Source organism: Montipora capricornis, chromosome 6, assembly GCF_036669925.1.
Source record: "Montipora capricornis isolate CH-2021 chromosome 6, ASM3666992v2, whole genome shotgun sequence".
NCBI classification, from domain to species: domain Eukaryota; kingdom Metazoa; phylum Cnidaria; class Anthozoa; order Scleractinia; family Acroporidae; genus Montipora; species Montipora capricornis.
In genome coordinates, this window is record NC_090888.1 from 34,401,934 (window position 1) to 34,418,791 (window position 16,858).

Below are 16,858 nucleotides of genomic sequence, written 5' to 3' on the forward strand. Positions count from 1 at the left end.
TTGCTTCCTGATAGCATCTACAGCTTTCTATACATGATCCACTTTAACGTGGACGACGTATTTGATGATACTATATATATAACACAGTTATGTTTTTGTTTGTTAGGAGAGTTTCAAAAGGCGTTGTACTTTTTGAAGGTTACTCAGCCTACAATCCAGGACTTCAATGATGTGAAGTTGTTCCTAAGTGTCCTGTTAACCAACGGGTAAGAAGGCAACTTGTGAACGATCACAGAATTTTTTCTTTGCTTAAGTTTTGGTAAACCTTGGTGACGATACTCTTTCGACACTGGCTTGGACAGTCTGGGCAGATAAGGGTGCCCCCTCTCCTGATGTTAGTGCTTGTGAATTTCATTTGGGTGTGTCTGCGCCACAGTTTGCTATTCGTGAGTTTTAAAAACACTTCCTGGCGTAGCACGTGACCGTCTACTCCCTCCTTTCGCTAACCTGAGAGAAGGGAGAGCTCTTTTCATGCTGCATTACATGGTGTAGTTTGTCATCCGCAGATTTAGCTTCATTTAAGGTGTCCGCAATCGCAAGCGAGTGATTGTAATTGTTTTTAATCGTATGGGTTGGAATACCGGTAAAATTAATTTATGGTTCTTTCTTTTTTAGAAAAGTTGCAGAGGCATTCAATTTTCAGGTAAAAAGATATAATTCTGCTAGTTATTGTTTAAAATTGGTGGAATTTGAAACAGAAATTGTTAGTTTTAGGGCCATTTATACGGGAGAAAATAAGACGCGTCTTAAATAAGACGCGAACTGCTCGTATAAATGGTACAAAACAAGCGTTCGCGTCTTATTTTAGAGTCGACTTACATAAGACGAGTCTTAACTTGGAACAGAATGTTCGGCTGTTCTTATTTGGTTCGCGTCTTAAGGAGGCTCGAACCAGTTTCAACGCTTCCAAGTGACGCTCTTATTACAAGGATCGGCACCACAACATTGTATCGTGTATTGGCAATATTGTGGTACCAAGTGAAACACGAATTATTGCTGAACAAGGTACAGTCATTATTGTGACGTAATATGTCACCGTGGCAACGGGCAAGCCCTGTAAAAACACCCTTTATTTTGTGTTTAGTTGTTTATATCTGAAAAACAAACTCGGTGACCCCCATTTTTTAATTCCTGAAAAGTAATTAGGAGGGCATGATGAAACTTTCTGCAAAGTTTTAAGAAATTCTGTCCAGTGGATTCAGAGCCACCTTAATTTTGTGATTTTTTTAGGGTAGCTCTGAATCCTCTAGACAGATTTTTTTTAAACTTGGCCGAAAGTTTCATCGTGGCCTCACTTCTAATCACTTTTCAGCAATAAAAAAAAAGGGGGGGGGGGGGGGTGACCGAATTAGGTTTTGAGATATGAGCAACTAAATCCAAAATATAGGGTGTTTTTGCTGGGCTTTCCTGTTGCCAAGGTAACTTATTACATCACAATAATGATCACAGCTTGTTTGGAAATGATCATTGTTTCATATGGTACCATAACATTGCTGTTACGTGATATAGTGTTGTAGCGTTATTCCATCTAAGCAGAAAGTCTTTTAAGTGTTGAAGCCCTTTCGAGCCTCCTTAAATAAGACGTGAACTTCCTCGTTTTAATGGTTTCGCGTCCTAAATGAGACGTGAGCTATAAGTGCGCCTGCTTGTCAGGTGCGTGACGACAACAACAACATTGTCATTTTGTTGACGAGTCACCCAGGCTAACAAAATGGCTTCCCAGTCAGGCTCAAAAACACCAATAAAACAGAGAAACACTTAGATTTTGGTGGAGGAGAAAGAGTTCCTCATCCTTTGCCGGCAACTGGCAATCGCGGAACAACTTGATAACTGTGTGAAAGGGTTTTCAATTCGCAACTTTGCGAATAAAAAGTGCAAAGGTGGTAACTGTGAATTAACAGTTTTTCTTCGAGGGCGTGCCAGATTTATAACGATAAATAACCAAATAAGACTTGAACCATCTATACGAGATTTTCGCGTCGTATGTAGGACGCGAACGTATGAATGGTACAGTTCGCGTCCTATTTAAGACGCGTCTTATTTTCTCCCGTAGAAGTGGCCCCAATAAAGCGATGTAGCTAACATGAAATTTCCCAATTTTTGTTGCGACGGGTTTTTTGAATGTAGAAGAGCTACGTATTTGCTAGTGTTCCTGCAACTGATTAAGGCAAATAAAGACAAAAGTTCAACACGTTTGGCCAACAGTTGCATGGTTTTGCGTTGCATCGTTTAAACAGCAGGCAATTACCAGAAATCCAGTTGATTTCACATCAATGCTGATCAAGTTGAAAGCTATACATATGTGAGTGAAGATTTCAATTGTACTGGAATGAATCTGCTCTCCTCTCCTGCGCAGCTTATATATTTTGTGACAGATGGCCAATCATGTCAAATTCAGAAAGGTGTTATGTGAAAATATCAACTTTTACTTTCCCGTCCACATCGTTCGGAAAGTTGACTTCTCTTTCTGTTTCATATTGTACATTGTTGTTTTTTACTCCGTGATACCGCAAATCAGAGAAATGTGTATGAAGTCACTCGTTCACCCACTCGTGCACTCGGCTGTAAGCAGTTCGTCAGTCTCCATTTGGACCTTGAGTACCACGTTAGTAATATACATGAAAAAATTACTTAGTTCTGGTCAATTAAAAAAAGTGTAGTTCAATGGAATGAACTTTCTTCTTGGTTGTCACACAAATGACAAGGCGGCCATGTTGGTTGGCAATGCAATACAATTTCTTTTCGCAGAATTCACATAATAATAAAGTTTTGCAAACCAGCAATTGAAAATATGAAGCGCACGCTGTCAAAATTTCACTAGTTCTGTCTTTCTTAGTTTGTCATGCATATCAATAATACGTATCTCTACAAATTGCACTCTAAATCATGTGATTACCTCTTCTAATTATCAAGAGTTCATTTGTGCAGGCAATTTTTGTAGGTTTTTCAAGATGACCGGTTTCGTGTAGTCTCATTATGTCTACATGTAAATGAAGTCTGGAATAAGTTCGTAATGAAAGTTGAGATATCAAAATTTTATTGACGTAAATGTGTGCTTTTTTTAACAACGTAGGCCCAGGCGATTAGATGACTACCTCGAGGCAAACGTCTTAATTAAATGTTTCAGTTAAAACTTGTGAAATTACGGTACCTGCGCATTGCCTAATGCTTGAAGGTATTGGACCAGAGTCGTCAATTATTGTTGAGTATAGCACTGGTTTGCACGTGACTCTAACAACTTCTTGTGTTTGTTCTAGAAAAAGCATCAAAATCCCCGAAAAAGCAAAGACCTCCTTTATCACTTTTTTGATCGCTGTCAACAAAGTAAGTGTTGGTGTTTTCATTTACTGATTTTTGTAATTTTCTGCCGTTGTAGTGGCTTTTTGTTGGAATGTTCGACGTGCATTGCAGATCAATTGTTAGATCAGACGTCCATGGCAGTAAATGTCCAATTTTGCTGTAGCCACCGGAAAGCATATTACACCAAAATGAATACACACAGATTAACCTGTCGTTTCCCTCTCTGTGCTTCAAACCTGATTTATTTAGGTCAGTTGTGCTTCATGAAGACTTAACGCAAGAAGACCGAAGCGTGAATACAAACGGGATAATAGACCATTTTACAGTTTTGTGCTTAGTTACCTGGCCTTTGAATGAAAGTGAGGCTGGAGTTGACCTTGCTTTGATAGAAACCTCACAGCTTTTCTTATGCAAATTCCTACTTATTAGCATGACAACAACATCATGAACATAAGAAAAGCAGTGAGGTTTCTATCAAAGCAAGGTCAATTCCAGCCTCACTTTCATTCACAGGCCAGGTAACTAAACACACAACTGTAAAATGGTCTATTTTTGTAACTGTTTGCTTTTGCGTTTGCAAAGAGCGAGGTTTTATTTTTCATTTCTTGCGACTTAGCTTTTGCTTGAAATTGTAGTTCACTACTGTACTTCACTGTGCTTGCATTTTGCGAAGCAAGTGTACAAAGTGAAAGATTTTATTTCCAATCAATGTTATATGTCAAATTCCTTGATCGTTAAAAATACCGTGGTTGTAATCAGGCATGATGTAAGACAAAATTGCAGCGTTGACTCTGATTAAAAAGTTTTTAAAAAGTAAAACGTTTCGATCACTTCGGTGACCTTCATCAGTTTCGTATGCGAATATGACTAACGGTGGTAAAATAGGCAGGTAGGTGACAAATATGCATAACGCGTGTGCCAAAAGATCTTATAAAAATTGTTGAGATTGAGGTACACACGTGGAAACTCAACGGCTCGTTGATTGAGTTCTCTTCCTTATTAGAATACCACGCTTCCAAAAACAACCGCTGGTTCCATTGGGGACAGATGTGAAGAATTGACACGTTTTCAAAATCAAAGCTGTGGCCAGGTTTTTAGGAATGTTGGGCCATTTGAGAGTTTTTGTCAAAACACGCGGCGGTTTTAGAATGTTCTTTGGTTCTGGTTTTTAAGGCGCATGACGTCTGGCCGGTGTAAACTGCAGCGCAATCGTTGCATTTGATGTTGTAAACAGTGCCCCTTGTGTCCTCTTTCTTTTGTTGATCTTTCGGTTTGTGGCACACAAACCCGTCCGCACCGTCGGCTCCTTTTTTAGAAGACCGGATCGATGGCTTCACCTGGCAGTTTCCGATATCCACTAGACTAACGAGACAAGCTCCTGGAAAGTCGAATTTTTTAGAGTATTGACATAGTAGTACCCAGCAAAACAATTGAAAGTTAACCGTCTTCAACGGGGTTTTTAGACCTTAATACTGTAGATCAGCGCGGCTTTGCTTAGAAACGCTATTTCTTGTTGAACTAAAGCTCTAATTCTGCCTGTTTTCATTCTTTTTACAGCGATAAGCTTCTCATATTAAGATGGGATATTGCGTCGTGCAATTGTAAGGAAATGTCCAATGACCTCAACGAGGACGTTGAGTTTCCACGTGTGTACCTCAATCTCAAGAATTTTTAGAACATTTTTTGGCACACGCGTTATGCATATTTGTCACCTACTTGCCTATTTTACCATCGTTAGTCGTATTTGCATACGTAACTGATCGAAACTTTTTACTTTTTAAAAACTTTTTAATCAGTGTCAACGCTGCAATTTCCTTGATCATTCTTTGAGCCATTTCTCGATGGTTACTGGATACAGCTTCATTGTTTAAATGTTTATTAAAAGTGCCCTCGTAAACGCGCTCTGTATCCTTTTTTTCACCAGCTGGAAACATGAGCAAATTATTGCAGCTGTCCCTGGATTCTGCTGAAGAGGTTTGTCTTTTCTCTCCAACTAAGAGTGACAGATAAATGTTATAAAATACACACTGGCGAAACTCAATAGACTAATAAAGTCTGCGTTCGAACTAAATCGTAGCTCAGGTTAAACGTTGGCCGCCAACCCTACACAGCTTCACGAACTTACAATCATGGAGGAAAGTTGTTGACACGAAAATTACCAACCTTCTTTCCCTTGGTGTAAATTCTCTCTCCCCTCGTGAAAGGTAGCCTCCTCTTCCCCCTTTTTCAATGTTGGAAACAAATAAACATCCACGAAGCGTTTTGCAACAGGGGAGGGGGGGGGGGGGGCATGGGGTGACTACAAATGAAAATGGTGTTTTCATTTAGATACAAAATACTATTGTTAGTTCGAAAGCGTAAGTTTGATTAAATTGTCTCGACGCTTTTGTCCACGATTGTAGTTTAGTCTGGAGTGTGCATATTCATGGTTACGTGAGCCGCAAATACTGAAATCTTTCCACAGATCGAAACTGCCAAATAGTAATTAATCGATCGAATAAAGTTATCCGACCTTCAAACAATTAATCACGCTGTTTCCGGCAAGGCGCTTTTAGCCGCTGAAATTTCTTGAAAAGAATCCTGTAGAATAAGTTCTAAAGTACATTTAGAGTTACTTGTCTTTGTGGCTGATTCAATGAACCAGTTTTCTGCTGCACAGTACTTATTGAAGTTATTTTATTAAATTTTAGTTGAGTTGTTGTTAGTTTCCTCGCGAAATGCATACGTTAAAGCATAGATATATTATTGGGCCTTTTTCATAGGAAATCCTGATGAAATTTCTGCAAGAAGAAACCTTCCCATCATCCAAAGAACTTCTTGTTATGCACTTCCTCCAAAGAGGCCGTTATGTTGAGGGAATCAGGTTGAACGAACTTATGAAAAAAGACAAATTGGTGTGTATACTTTTAGATACTTCATAAATCTTCATTAGTGTGCGTTTGCATAGATGTATTCAACTTTCTAGTTCACTTTCATTTTCAGAGCCGACAGGACGAGAAAGCGAAAGTCCGAAATGCGCTTGTTGAAGCTTATATAAGATGTCTACCAAGAGTTCAGCGTAAGCTTTTGTTTGGTCCAGACAAACCGGCTCATCAGCCTAAAACTTTAACAGAGGGTATGTTTAGCCCGCATGCAGTTTCTGTTTTCAGTTATTGTCCATTTCGTCGACGTATTTCTTCAGTTGAATGTTTGAGTGTTTTTATTGCTAAGCAGTTCGCACATATGATTTTTTGCGCGTTTTGCTGGAATGAATCATGATTAAGGCTGTCGCTAATTGGACTACACATTAACATTAACTATGCGTTTTTCAGTTCCTTGTCCCAAGCCACTGTCCACTGTAGTGCGAAAAGTGGATAAAGGTCGTCCATTATCTCGTGCCGTCATTTTGAGCTCAGCTATGGAAAAAGTGCACGAAATACGGTTAGTGTGTTACGCTACACTGTCTTTCACTTTCTCAGTTACCGAGAATAAGATATGCCATAAATAGTTGGTTTTTTTTCTGTTGAAGATTCTGTAACCAGTACCATTTTTCTTTACTTTCTCAGGATGCCATCAAAACTGGAAGATCAATTACCACAGAGCAGGTCTGTTCAGTCTTGTCCCTCATTCCTCTGTTGTTGTGTTTTTTTTTTTATCAATACATTTCTATTTACGGGTTTGATTAATGTATAGAACATGACATCCCACTGGGCTGTGACTGCAAGCTTTGTCTTTTTTTACAATTGTTTACTTGCCAATGGCTAACTTTCTTTTGATGTCCAGCAGGTTATCCGAAACGAGGGAACACCAAGGAGCCGAGCCTTTTATCAGTACTCCAGTCACCCCAAGAGCTAAAAGCAGATTGACGTATGTTACATTTGAAGTCCTTCAAGCTGAACAAACACGTGTTGAAATGTAGCACTTCGCTAATTTAAAATGTTCTTTTTTTCTGAAGAGATTCAAGCAAAGTAGGAGTTGTTTATGCATCAGTCAGTAAACAGACTTCAGAGAACAAGCTTGTACGTATATTTCATGGATCTAACTTTAGCTGTTTTCTCAACGAATCCAAGGCCAAAGTGAAAAAATAATTTTCGTTTGTATTTTCAAGGAAAACCAATTAATACCGGCCGGATATGATTTATTTGGACTCGCTTTCAAGAGCGGTTTCGAGTAAACATACGGATTCATTGATTGCACGGAAGATATTGTTGTTGATTATTGTATCTCTTTTTATTGTTTAGTCGCCAATAACAGAGAAAGGAACCCCAAGCAGGAACATAACCTCACCGACATTCTTGGATAAGAGAAGGTACTCTTAGTGGTTTAGCAGTCAGCCACTTTGTTTATTTTTCTCTGCTGCGCCTATTGGACGTTAAAAAACACTGAGGAAATTTGTTTTGATACGATTTTGGGCCGTTTATTTGAACAAACTTGACTTGGATCGCTGTTTTCAACACTCGATTCCCCTCCTGGACTTTCTGGAAGTGAATTGCTTTGACCAGACAAATGCTTTTCTTGCTTTGCTCTTGGCTTCTCGATGCTCTTCGAAAATAAACGGCTTTTATTCCTGGGATTAATCAACATGGCTTTGTTGGGCACCAGTTGAACTCTATTTTTATTGCGTCATAAGGTGTCGTTTTTCCCGGTGCTACCTTTGCTGTTATCCTGAATTATTTCCTACCGTGGTTGATCTTTTTGCGAAATCCAGATACCAATGAGAGTCAAATTTCTATGAGATATTTAGGATGTTGTGGTGAATACATGAAACTCACGCTGATTGCTAGCACAATGGCTCTACTAAGTTGGGTAGACTAAATTACATCAACTCAAATATCATAGTTACTGTATATGAAATGGTATAAATAAAAAAATAGTTTTTGATGCTAAGGGCAAACCGGAGTACTAGGACTGAGAGGACACAACAGAATGGACTGACGACGACGTGATTAAGTTTTAGTGAAAATGAAAGAATGTGAGACAACAAGAATTGTCATTAAGAGACGGGATTTTAGTTTTACCACAATTGCTTGTAATCTCGCAATTTGATTGGCTAATTTGCCGTTTTCGATGAGTCTAGACAATGCAATAGCCAATCAGGAACGCTCATTTTGGAAAATAAACCAATCAATATTGCGAGAAAGTTATAGACAACGCTTGCTCTTTCTTTGTGTCATGATTTTGGTCACGCTCTGAAATAAACGCTGCGCCTCGTGAGTCCACAAGAAATTTTGACCACTGTGATGACGAATATCGTTGTCGATAAGAGTACAGACAACGCTGAACCACTTTCGTTTTGTTAAGTTGCATGTGTCAACAATTTTGGGTATTCGTATCATTTCTACATTTTCATTTGTTCTCTTGCAGCAGGCGGCAGTTTTTTTCAGGTGCCGAGGCTCTCTCACTTTTGGCCACACCACCAGTTGTTAAAGTCAAACCGGTCAGTTTTCACTTAGATAAATGTGAATGTCCAAACATTTGCTTTTTATTTGGGGCGCTTCTTTTATACATTTCTTGGGAGTGCGTTCGGTTCCATTATCAGAAGTTTTGTAATTCGCCTACCGATTTTCGGTTTTTGCCTCATCTGTTTTTACATTTGTATCCGGTATTGTTTTTTGAACCAATCAAAAGAGTCGTCATTTTCTTGCATACTTTTTTCCATTAAGCACCGTCTTCCTGTTTCTTTTCTGTTGGTTGCATGCCTATTTCAAGAGAATTTGAAAGAAAAGAGGTGGGTGTATTGAATTGATAGTATTTATTTTGTTTAAAGATGACTCCTGGATTAACAGTAAATAACACAGAGGCCGTTAACATTTCAACACCACAGTCGATCTTAAAGGTGAGTTGGTGCGTTTTGTCTTGCGTGGTTGTGTAAAACCCAATATGGTAGTTTTACACACGTGTCTGCATGTGGTCAGTTTTCCAAGTTTTTCAATGCTGCGAGGTTGGCTTGTCAAAGGAAATAACAAGTTGTGAATGATGAAATGACCAGTGAGGTTATACATCGTAAAGAAAGACTAGTGGGTAGTGTTATTTTAGTTTAGCCACTTGCATCTATTTTTTATGCAAGAGGGTTTAAGGTTTAATTGGCCAGGGCCCGGTTGTTCAAAAGCCGATTAACGCTAATCCCAGGTTAAAAATTAACCAAGGAGTTTATTTCTCTACTCCCAAATGCTTTTCAACGCTGATAGTCGGCAAAACTTTACATTAGAATAAGTTAATCTTGAAAAACAGAAATAAGGAAAAGAAACTCTCATCAAAAAGTTGTAAACATAAAACAAGAGTTTACGCTAATCCTGGATTAAGTTAATCGTCTTTCGAACAACCGGGCCCAGATATACATATATATATATATATATAATTACTTGCGTAGGAAAGGAAAAATTAAAACATTAAAACACTACAGATCTGTTTCGAAAGGGCCTGATGGTCCTCTCTCGTCAGGTGCATAAAACACTGCCTGGCTAACTTTCCTTTTATAAGTTGATGGTTCAAGCATTCCTTATCAAATATTTGGTTGCGTGCCGGCACGCACTCGCCAGTTCGTTCCTTTTGTTCAGGGTGACTGCTCCCGGTTTACAGATGATGAAAAATTTTTCATCAACTTATAAAAGGAAAGTTAGCCAGGCAGTGTTTTATGCACCTGACGAGAGAGGACCATCAGGCCCTTTCGAAACAGATCTGTAGTGTTTTAATGTTTTAATTTTTCCTTTCCTACGCAAGTAATTATAAAGCTCCAAGATTGTAGAGCACTCTTCGACTCAAAGATAAGGTTTTCACGTTTCTATATATATATATATTTTTTTTTTTTTTGATTTATTTAAGAAATAGATTCCATGTTGCCGTGCGTCTGCTCAGTAATAGATCACAGATGACGTAAAAATGTGGTAAGAACAAAAAAGTGGCACACGAGGCGATAGCCGAGTGTGTCACTGATGTTCTTACCACAGTTTGACGTCTTCTGTGATCTGTTAGAGAGCTTAAGCAACCAACAACAACAACAGAGACTTTTTTTTAATAATAATGAAAAAGGCCTTTGTAGCCCGCAGTTTGCAGAGCTATTCTTGGCGGGCTACTAAAACTGACACTGTATAATTAATAAGCTCTCACACACGGCGACGGCAACAAGAACGTCACAAATTTGCATATTTAGTTGGCAAAACAGCTACCTTCGTATATATGTATATATGTTATTCACTGGCCTTGGTCGGCCCGTATAGGGAAAAACTATGCCCTCGCTCTTTGAGGGCCGTACTCGAGACCGAGGGCACAATTTTTCCCTACACAGACCGACCAAGGCCGGTGAATAACCTGTTTATTTTTTTTACTAAAAGGATGTGCTGGCTGGGAACCATTGCTTAAGGCTGGCCTGCGTTGCTCATTATCAAAAGAGAAATACCAGACAATACCGCAATAATCGGTTCATTCTATTCACAAGATTTATTGATTTGTAAAGCAACACTGTTTACTTTTAAAAATGTTAAGTCTCCTGGCGCCGGCTCATGTAAGCAGGGCTAAGATTCTGCCCGGGTTGGCGAGCAAGATAGAAAATTTCCGCCGGCTCCTAGAGCCAATCAGATTGCAAGATTCGCAGAATTCCGCCCGCCCGCACATTGAGAAAGGAATTTATTTTTATCTCCTAACTTGGTAGACATTTAAGTAACTATTGTCTTCTGCTTCACCAATTCTTTAGTCATTCTTATTTGGTTTAGTGCTTATATCGAGCAAACAGGCAATCTTCTTCCTTAACTCTGAAGTGTGAATCCAATCAATATTCAGTCGCTATTTTATTGCAGATCACCCGAGTAATACGTCGTACCTCGCCCCAACCCTCTCCCAAATCTTCACCTCCAACCACGAGGCGCGGCTCTTCGGAACACTTATCCAGGCCTGGTATGTGTCTTGTATGAACGGGAAATCGCTCACTCCAAAGATGACATTGGGTGAAAGCGCTTAGTGATATTTTGTTTTCAGTAACTGAGTTTGTTTTAGAGACGCCTAAAAACCGAATTTTACCGTTAATTATTAGTATGCTATTGGCCTAAGTCGTTTAATGGGTGGATAGCTGTGTCCACTGGACAAATCGCGTTCCAGCGGATAAACCTTATCAAAACCAATTGATGTATCGAATGGATAGTGAGTTATGTTGTTGGTAATGCAATCCACCCTTTGAACAACTGGGGCCTTACTGTTGATTTTATTCAGAGGCCATTGCTCGTGCTGACACTTCAGAATTTGCCACCCCAAGCAGACGTATAAGGTAAGTCCTTTGTAGTATTTATTTTTCTGTTTGTTCAAGATTCACTTTTACATGTGATGGTGTGCACTGTTCATAGTAATTGCTATTACTATTCTTCAGATTTGCTGGTGAGAATGTCTTGTCCCCTCCCAAACTGAGGTAATACATTAAACACTCATTAATACGTGATTTGGCTTTTCAATTTTCTTGGCGTGCTCCATTGCTTCGTGCAGTAGATTTGATTGCGGACGTTCTGGGTTTAAATCCGACTCTGATCGATTAAACATAATTTTTCTTTGGTTGTCCTGAATTTAACGCAACCAAGCATTGTAATGAGTTAAATTTAAAGTGTACTTGTATTTGAATTGTTGAATCATTTTAATCCCCGTAGATTGACTGTCGTCTAATTTCGTTCCTTCATACCGCTTCTTTTTAATAACACTGCGAACGCTTTACAGCGATACTCACCGTTACGTCACCCATTGTCATAAATGTGCTAACCAGAGATCTATTGGCTGTCGAACTGACAAGTTCTTTTGTTCTGTAGTTGGCAAAATTTGAATATCAAAAGAATTGCTTATGAACAGTGAATATCGCTATTGTGTTTTGCTTTGTTTAAAAATGTGTATTTTCCTATTCAGTCCTCCCAAACTGGCAGATGGTATCTCCACGCCAGACACTTTATCCAGCCATGTGACCAATGAGACAGACAGTATTGAGATTGGCAATAAGCACGTGACACCAGAGCAGGCCGAGTTACCACAAGACGATCAAGGTATGACTCAAGGGATGAATAACGACGGTTTTCATTACCTGCTTCTTATTCTTAAGATTTTATGATGGTTTCAGAAAGCACTCACGAAGCGCCATTTGAATAATTGAATTGTGTTCAGGCTTAATACCCCATTCACACTAACATGGGTTTAACAAAATGAAAATCGATAAGAGAAAATGGTGCCTGGCTTCAATTGAGTTTCAATTCATGTTTTGATTTGTGCTAAATGTGTGGTCGGAAAAAATCAGTACAAGTAAAGCTATGATCCTCGCAGTTACGAACGTAGACTTGCCAGAAGTCGACCTTACGAGAATCCCAGGAGAAAATGTTCTGGCGAGCGACGCGTGATTTTTCGGACTTTTCGAAAGTCTATTACGAACGCAATTTTAGCAATTGCGTAGAGAAGTCTGAAAAATTCAGGATTCAACGAGGTTTGAACCCGCGACATCGCGATACCGAGGTCACGGGTTCAAACCCCGTTGCAGTCCTGAAATTGTCAGGCTTCTCTACGCAGTTGCTAAAATTGCGTTCATAACTGCGAGGATTATAGTTTTACTTGATTTCATATCCGCATTTCAATTTCGTATGTTATTTCGCTCGTTAAAAATCAGTATACATGATTTAAAAGGAAAACACTTTGATACCGTGGTTAACTAAACACAAAATAACATAACATAACATAACTTTATTCAAGTGTCAATAGATTTAGCACAAGGGCACTAATTGGCGACACTAACGAAATTAACTCAAATCAAATCAAATATTAGTTTTTGTGGAGAGGGAAAAACCAGAGTACCCGGAGAAAAACCTCACGGAGCAGAGAAGAGAACCAACAAACTCAACCCACATAAGACGCGGAGTCTGGGAATCGATAAACCCGGGCCACATTGGTGGGAGGCGAGTGCTCTGACCACTGCGCCACAGAGCCACCCCTTGCAGAGCCACCCCTGCTCCCATCTTCAAAACGTGGTTAAGGTTTGGTGTGAACGGGGCATTAGAGGCCTCTTTGTCAGAAGTCCATAACCGGTGTCCATCTCTCCTATCGGGCGGTAACCCATCAGTTTACGATGCTCTCTAAATTTAGAATACAGGTCCCGTCCAAACGAGGCTTCTGTTTGTGGACTCCTTTATAGCATTAGTGATGGTAATTATTGTTTTTTGTTTACTTAAAATTCGACCCCTCGGTCGAGCGGCTACTTTAAATGTCAGGCCGAAACTTGGCCCGAAAGTTTGCATGGAACCTTTCTTTATCATCTGGAAGTTTCAGCGTCTTGTTTAACGAAACTGTTCGATGCGGAAAGGCTAGTAAATATCAAGGCTTAAGAATGATCAGAAGCTGTTAGGTGGTCGTAATCTTCGACTCTCTTTAACGCTTATGGGCTACGTTATCCATGTTTTGGTGGCCCATAAGTATGCCGCAGTACGACCCAATGTGACGATGGTAACCTTTCGGTAACCGGTGTTGGGTGTTATTTGCTACAGTTACCAGTGTAAGAGAAGCAGATGACGAAGAAGCAGAAACCGAAGTACAGATAACAGCTGCAGTTTTGGATATAACAGGTGACAGTGATGATATGGAGGAGGAAGCAATCGCTGCCCATGATGATGACTACAGCAGTTATGAGTTGGATGATAGTGATACGGCCATGGGTTTGTAAAACACTGACCTCCTCATTGCATTTTATATCTTCTGTGGGTTTTGTTTAGAGAGACAGGTTGTCATTTCATTTGTTTATTTGGGCTGCTTTTTAGATGCTGAAAGCGAGAATGAAATTGTAAAAGAGCCGCCGCAAGTAACAAGTGTTACAGTTGATCAGACCGCAGAATACGTCTTTTCGAAGTAAGTGATACTCTGTACACCATCTGCAAGAAGGAGCACGTTACATGACTCCTTTTGTACTCTCTTGGCTTTTGTATTATTTGCTATAATTTTGTTGACGTGTTACTTCCTCATGGGGCCATTTAAAACTAAAGGATAACTCAGGAATTATAGTGGAAAAAACCTTTATTGTATGCAAAACGCAAAAATCATGGTGTATTCTAGCAATAAAAAACGCAGCTCTTATATCAATCCCAAATTATTCCTCTCTGTCTCTCTGTTTATCGAATGATGGGCACAAATCCAGCTGATACCGTAATCGTTATTGATACATTTGTTTTTAGTGTATCTCCTGGAAATGAACAGCCATCGTTCTCTGAAAAGGTAATCTTATTTACTGTCATATTATACGCTGTTGTGACTAACCAACGGGTAATAGCTAAGCAGCAAAACCCAGTATGATTTTTTTGTTGTTGATAAAAGTCTTAAAAGAAGCAAACGTGACTTCTTTCGGTCCTTGATATTCTATATTCTACCTTTCAATACTGTGCCATACTATTTGCCGTGTGTCAAACTAAGCACGGTTTTTCTTTCTTCTCTATAACATCGTGTTTAACTTGACCCAGGGTAAAATCAGTTCTTGTTAGGAACGACGTCTCGCATTGTGACATCACCTGTCACCCTGTAACTCCTTTTTCAAGTTTCCTCTATTCCATTTTTTTTTCTTTTTCTTTTTTTTTTTTTGGTAAAGCGCTGATGTAAAAAAAACTGTTTTTAGGGTTTTTTTTCCAAGCGTCGAGTTCTTCGAAGCAGGACTGATTCTGTGGTATGCAAAAACCCTGCATCGAAAAACTTGGTCCAGGAAATACAAGGAAGTGAACATTAAGTGTGGATACTGCAATGTGTGTCCGTAAAATGGATAATTTTATTAATTTGCTTTGACCTTTAATTCAGCCTCCAAGTCCTGAACGTGCGATTGATGAGCCTTCCACTTCATCGTCACCCATTGAAGGAGCCGAATCAACAAGCCAAGAATTGTCTGTTGCCTCCTGCAGCGACAGTATCAGTCCCCTGAACGTGTCTGAGCTTTCTCAACCGCAAACACCTCTGCAGACGGACTCAAACCAGTCAATGCTTGAAGCGACAGAGTTATTTTACACGTTCTCACCACCAGCTATTCTCCAGACGCCACGAAGAGATGCACAGACACCCGCTTCAGTATCAAAATCAATCACACCCTCTTTAGAGTTCATCTTCTCCCCACCCTTGACACGATCCATGGCAAGGCGCAGGTCTTCAGGAATGACTCCAGGATCTCTTAGCTTTACCAGGTACTGTTTGTTTTCGAGTTGCATATATGGATTACCAACTCTTTCTAAATATACGTCTTTCTCCTCAATTCAGGGAAGACCCCAGAACTACAATTCCGCACCAGTCACCTTCTAACAGCCCAATATCTTTTGTGTCACCTGTCCCGCATCCCGCCGAATCATCACCGCGTGGCTCCCGGAGAAAGGTGTTACGGTTGCCTGCTCACTCTATGACTCTTCGGGCAAGGAAGTGTCCCGCGCGACCAACACGATCTGCCAAATTGCCGCATACCAATCTTTAGAGACCAGAGAAGTAATGTAATTTGAGCCACCTGATCCCCACTTAACCAGGTTATCAGTGGTACATTCGAGTAACCATCTTCAGGCTGGAATAGGGAAGGAGATCACCATTAGCTTGGTATATATATATCAGTTTGTTAAATTGGGCTTATCATTCTGAGTGTACGAGTTTGCTCAATCATCTTAATCTGCCAACATTGCGCTGAGGGTTGCTAGAAACAATAGTGATAAGGGTGTTGTTGTTTGTAAGTGAAATATGAGACAGCAAAAAAAAACTCCTGTACTGATTAAAGTAATAAAGCCGGACCTAGAGTCTCGCACTTATTTGAATTTTTTAATTTGTTGGTATTGTTCTTACACAGTCAGCGCAGTTCATATTGCAAAGGTTCTGTTTCCCTCCATAACCACTCGAAAGCTTCCTTCTTTCCTTGTTTCTTTAGTTCTTGTCCGGTCACCTCTCTCGTTCTTCTGTGATATTCATTGAGCCAGTCGACCTGTGGAAAAGCGGCTTATGAATTTCAGGTCAAAGAGAGAGTCTAGCAACTTGAGCCGTACCATGAAACTCACCAAGTGCATTCATAACAAACGAGAAGTGACACGCTCTTTCGATCCTTCACCGGGATTCGATGCTTCATTTTAGTTACTTTGGTCCATGCTGCTACAATTTAGTTAATCATAAAAAACCGGTCTTTTTCAATTGGATTACTTACAATACACAACATTTACCAACAGTGAAACTCAACCAAACGCAGACTGGTTTAAAGAACACAACCGCAATACATTGCAAAATATTGCCAACACCACAGAACACCCGGGCATTACTAAACAACGAAACGGCGAAACGAAGCACCAAAACATCATATATGCCCCCCCCATACATTGAATTCTAACCGACAAAGGTTGGATTTGAGGTTAAATATCGTTGTAGGCCTAAATAGGCCTAAAACGTTATTGCTCCTAATTCATTGCGATTAAGATTAGGACTCAGATTAATACTGAGATTAGGAGCAATAATTTTTTAGGCCTAATTAGGCGGCGATGTTTCATCTCAAATCCAACCTTTGCCGGTTAGTATTCAATGTATGATTGGGTCACAGATTGTGTTTTGGTGCTTCGTTTCGCTGTTTCGTCGTTTAGTA

The 16,858-nt window shown here is 39.7% G+C and overlaps 2 protein-coding genes across 7 annotated transcripts in view; one reads left to right on the top strand and one right to left on the bottom strand.

Annotated features, from left to right (window-relative positions):
* Nucleotides 1-16,049, top strand: part of LOC138051985 (protein ELYS-like) — a 61,531-nt gene extending 45,482 nt beyond the window's left edge. Inside the window, exons 26-47 of one of the 2 annotated variants that reach the window (XM_068898328.1) lie at nt 107-206; nt 616-643; nt 3,258-3,324; nt 5,225-5,274; nt 6,063-6,194; nt 6,283-6,415; nt 6,612-6,720; nt 6,846-6,884; nt 7,063-7,146; nt 7,235-7,298; nt 7,521-7,588; nt 8,644-8,716; nt 9,047-9,115; nt 11,073-11,169; nt 11,482-11,536; nt 11,636-11,674; nt 12,157-12,290; nt 13,773-13,940; nt 14,043-14,130; nt 14,454-14,493; nt 15,064-15,440; nt 15,514-16,049. In XM_068898328.1, the coding sequence (XP_068754429.1) occupies nt 107-206; nt 616-643; nt 3,258-3,324; nt 5,225-5,274; nt 6,063-6,194; nt 6,283-6,415; nt 6,612-6,720; nt 6,846-6,884; nt 7,063-7,146; nt 7,235-7,298; nt 7,521-7,588; nt 8,644-8,716; nt 9,047-9,115; nt 11,073-11,169; nt 11,482-11,536; nt 11,636-11,674; nt 12,157-12,290; nt 13,773-13,940; nt 14,043-14,130; nt 14,454-14,493; nt 15,064-15,440; nt 15,514-15,721 (2,222 nt within the window). In that variant the 3' untranslated portion in view covers nt 15,722-16,049. The remainder of the gene's footprint in view (nt 1-106; nt 207-615; nt 644-3,257; nt 3,325-5,224; nt 5,275-6,062; nt 6,195-6,282; nt 6,416-6,611; nt 6,721-6,845; nt 6,885-7,062; nt 7,147-7,234; nt 7,299-7,520; nt 7,589-8,643; nt 8,717-9,046; nt 9,116-11,072; nt 11,170-11,481; nt 11,537-11,635; nt 11,675-12,156; nt 12,291-13,772; nt 13,941-14,042; nt 14,131-14,453; nt 14,494-15,063; nt 15,441-15,513) is intronic. The other variant, XM_068898329.1, reaches the window with a different exon arrangement.
* The window catches only part of LOC138051986 (xaa-Pro aminopeptidase 1-like), a 34,636-nt gene continuing 32,055 nt past the window's right edge, over nt 14,278-16,858 (bottom strand). For 4 of the 5 annotated variants that reach the window (XM_068898330.1, XM_068898332.1, XM_068898333.1 and 1 more), the window contains 2 exons: nt 16,078-16,213; nt 14,278-15,805 (listed from right to left, as the gene is read on the bottom strand). In XM_068898330.1, the coding sequence (XP_068754431.1) occupies nt 16,082-16,213 (132 nt within the window). In that variant the 3' untranslated portion in view covers nt 14,278-15,805; nt 16,078-16,081. The remainder of the gene's footprint in view (nt 15,806-16,077; nt 16,214-16,858) is intronic. The other variant, XM_068898331.1, reaches the window with a different exon arrangement.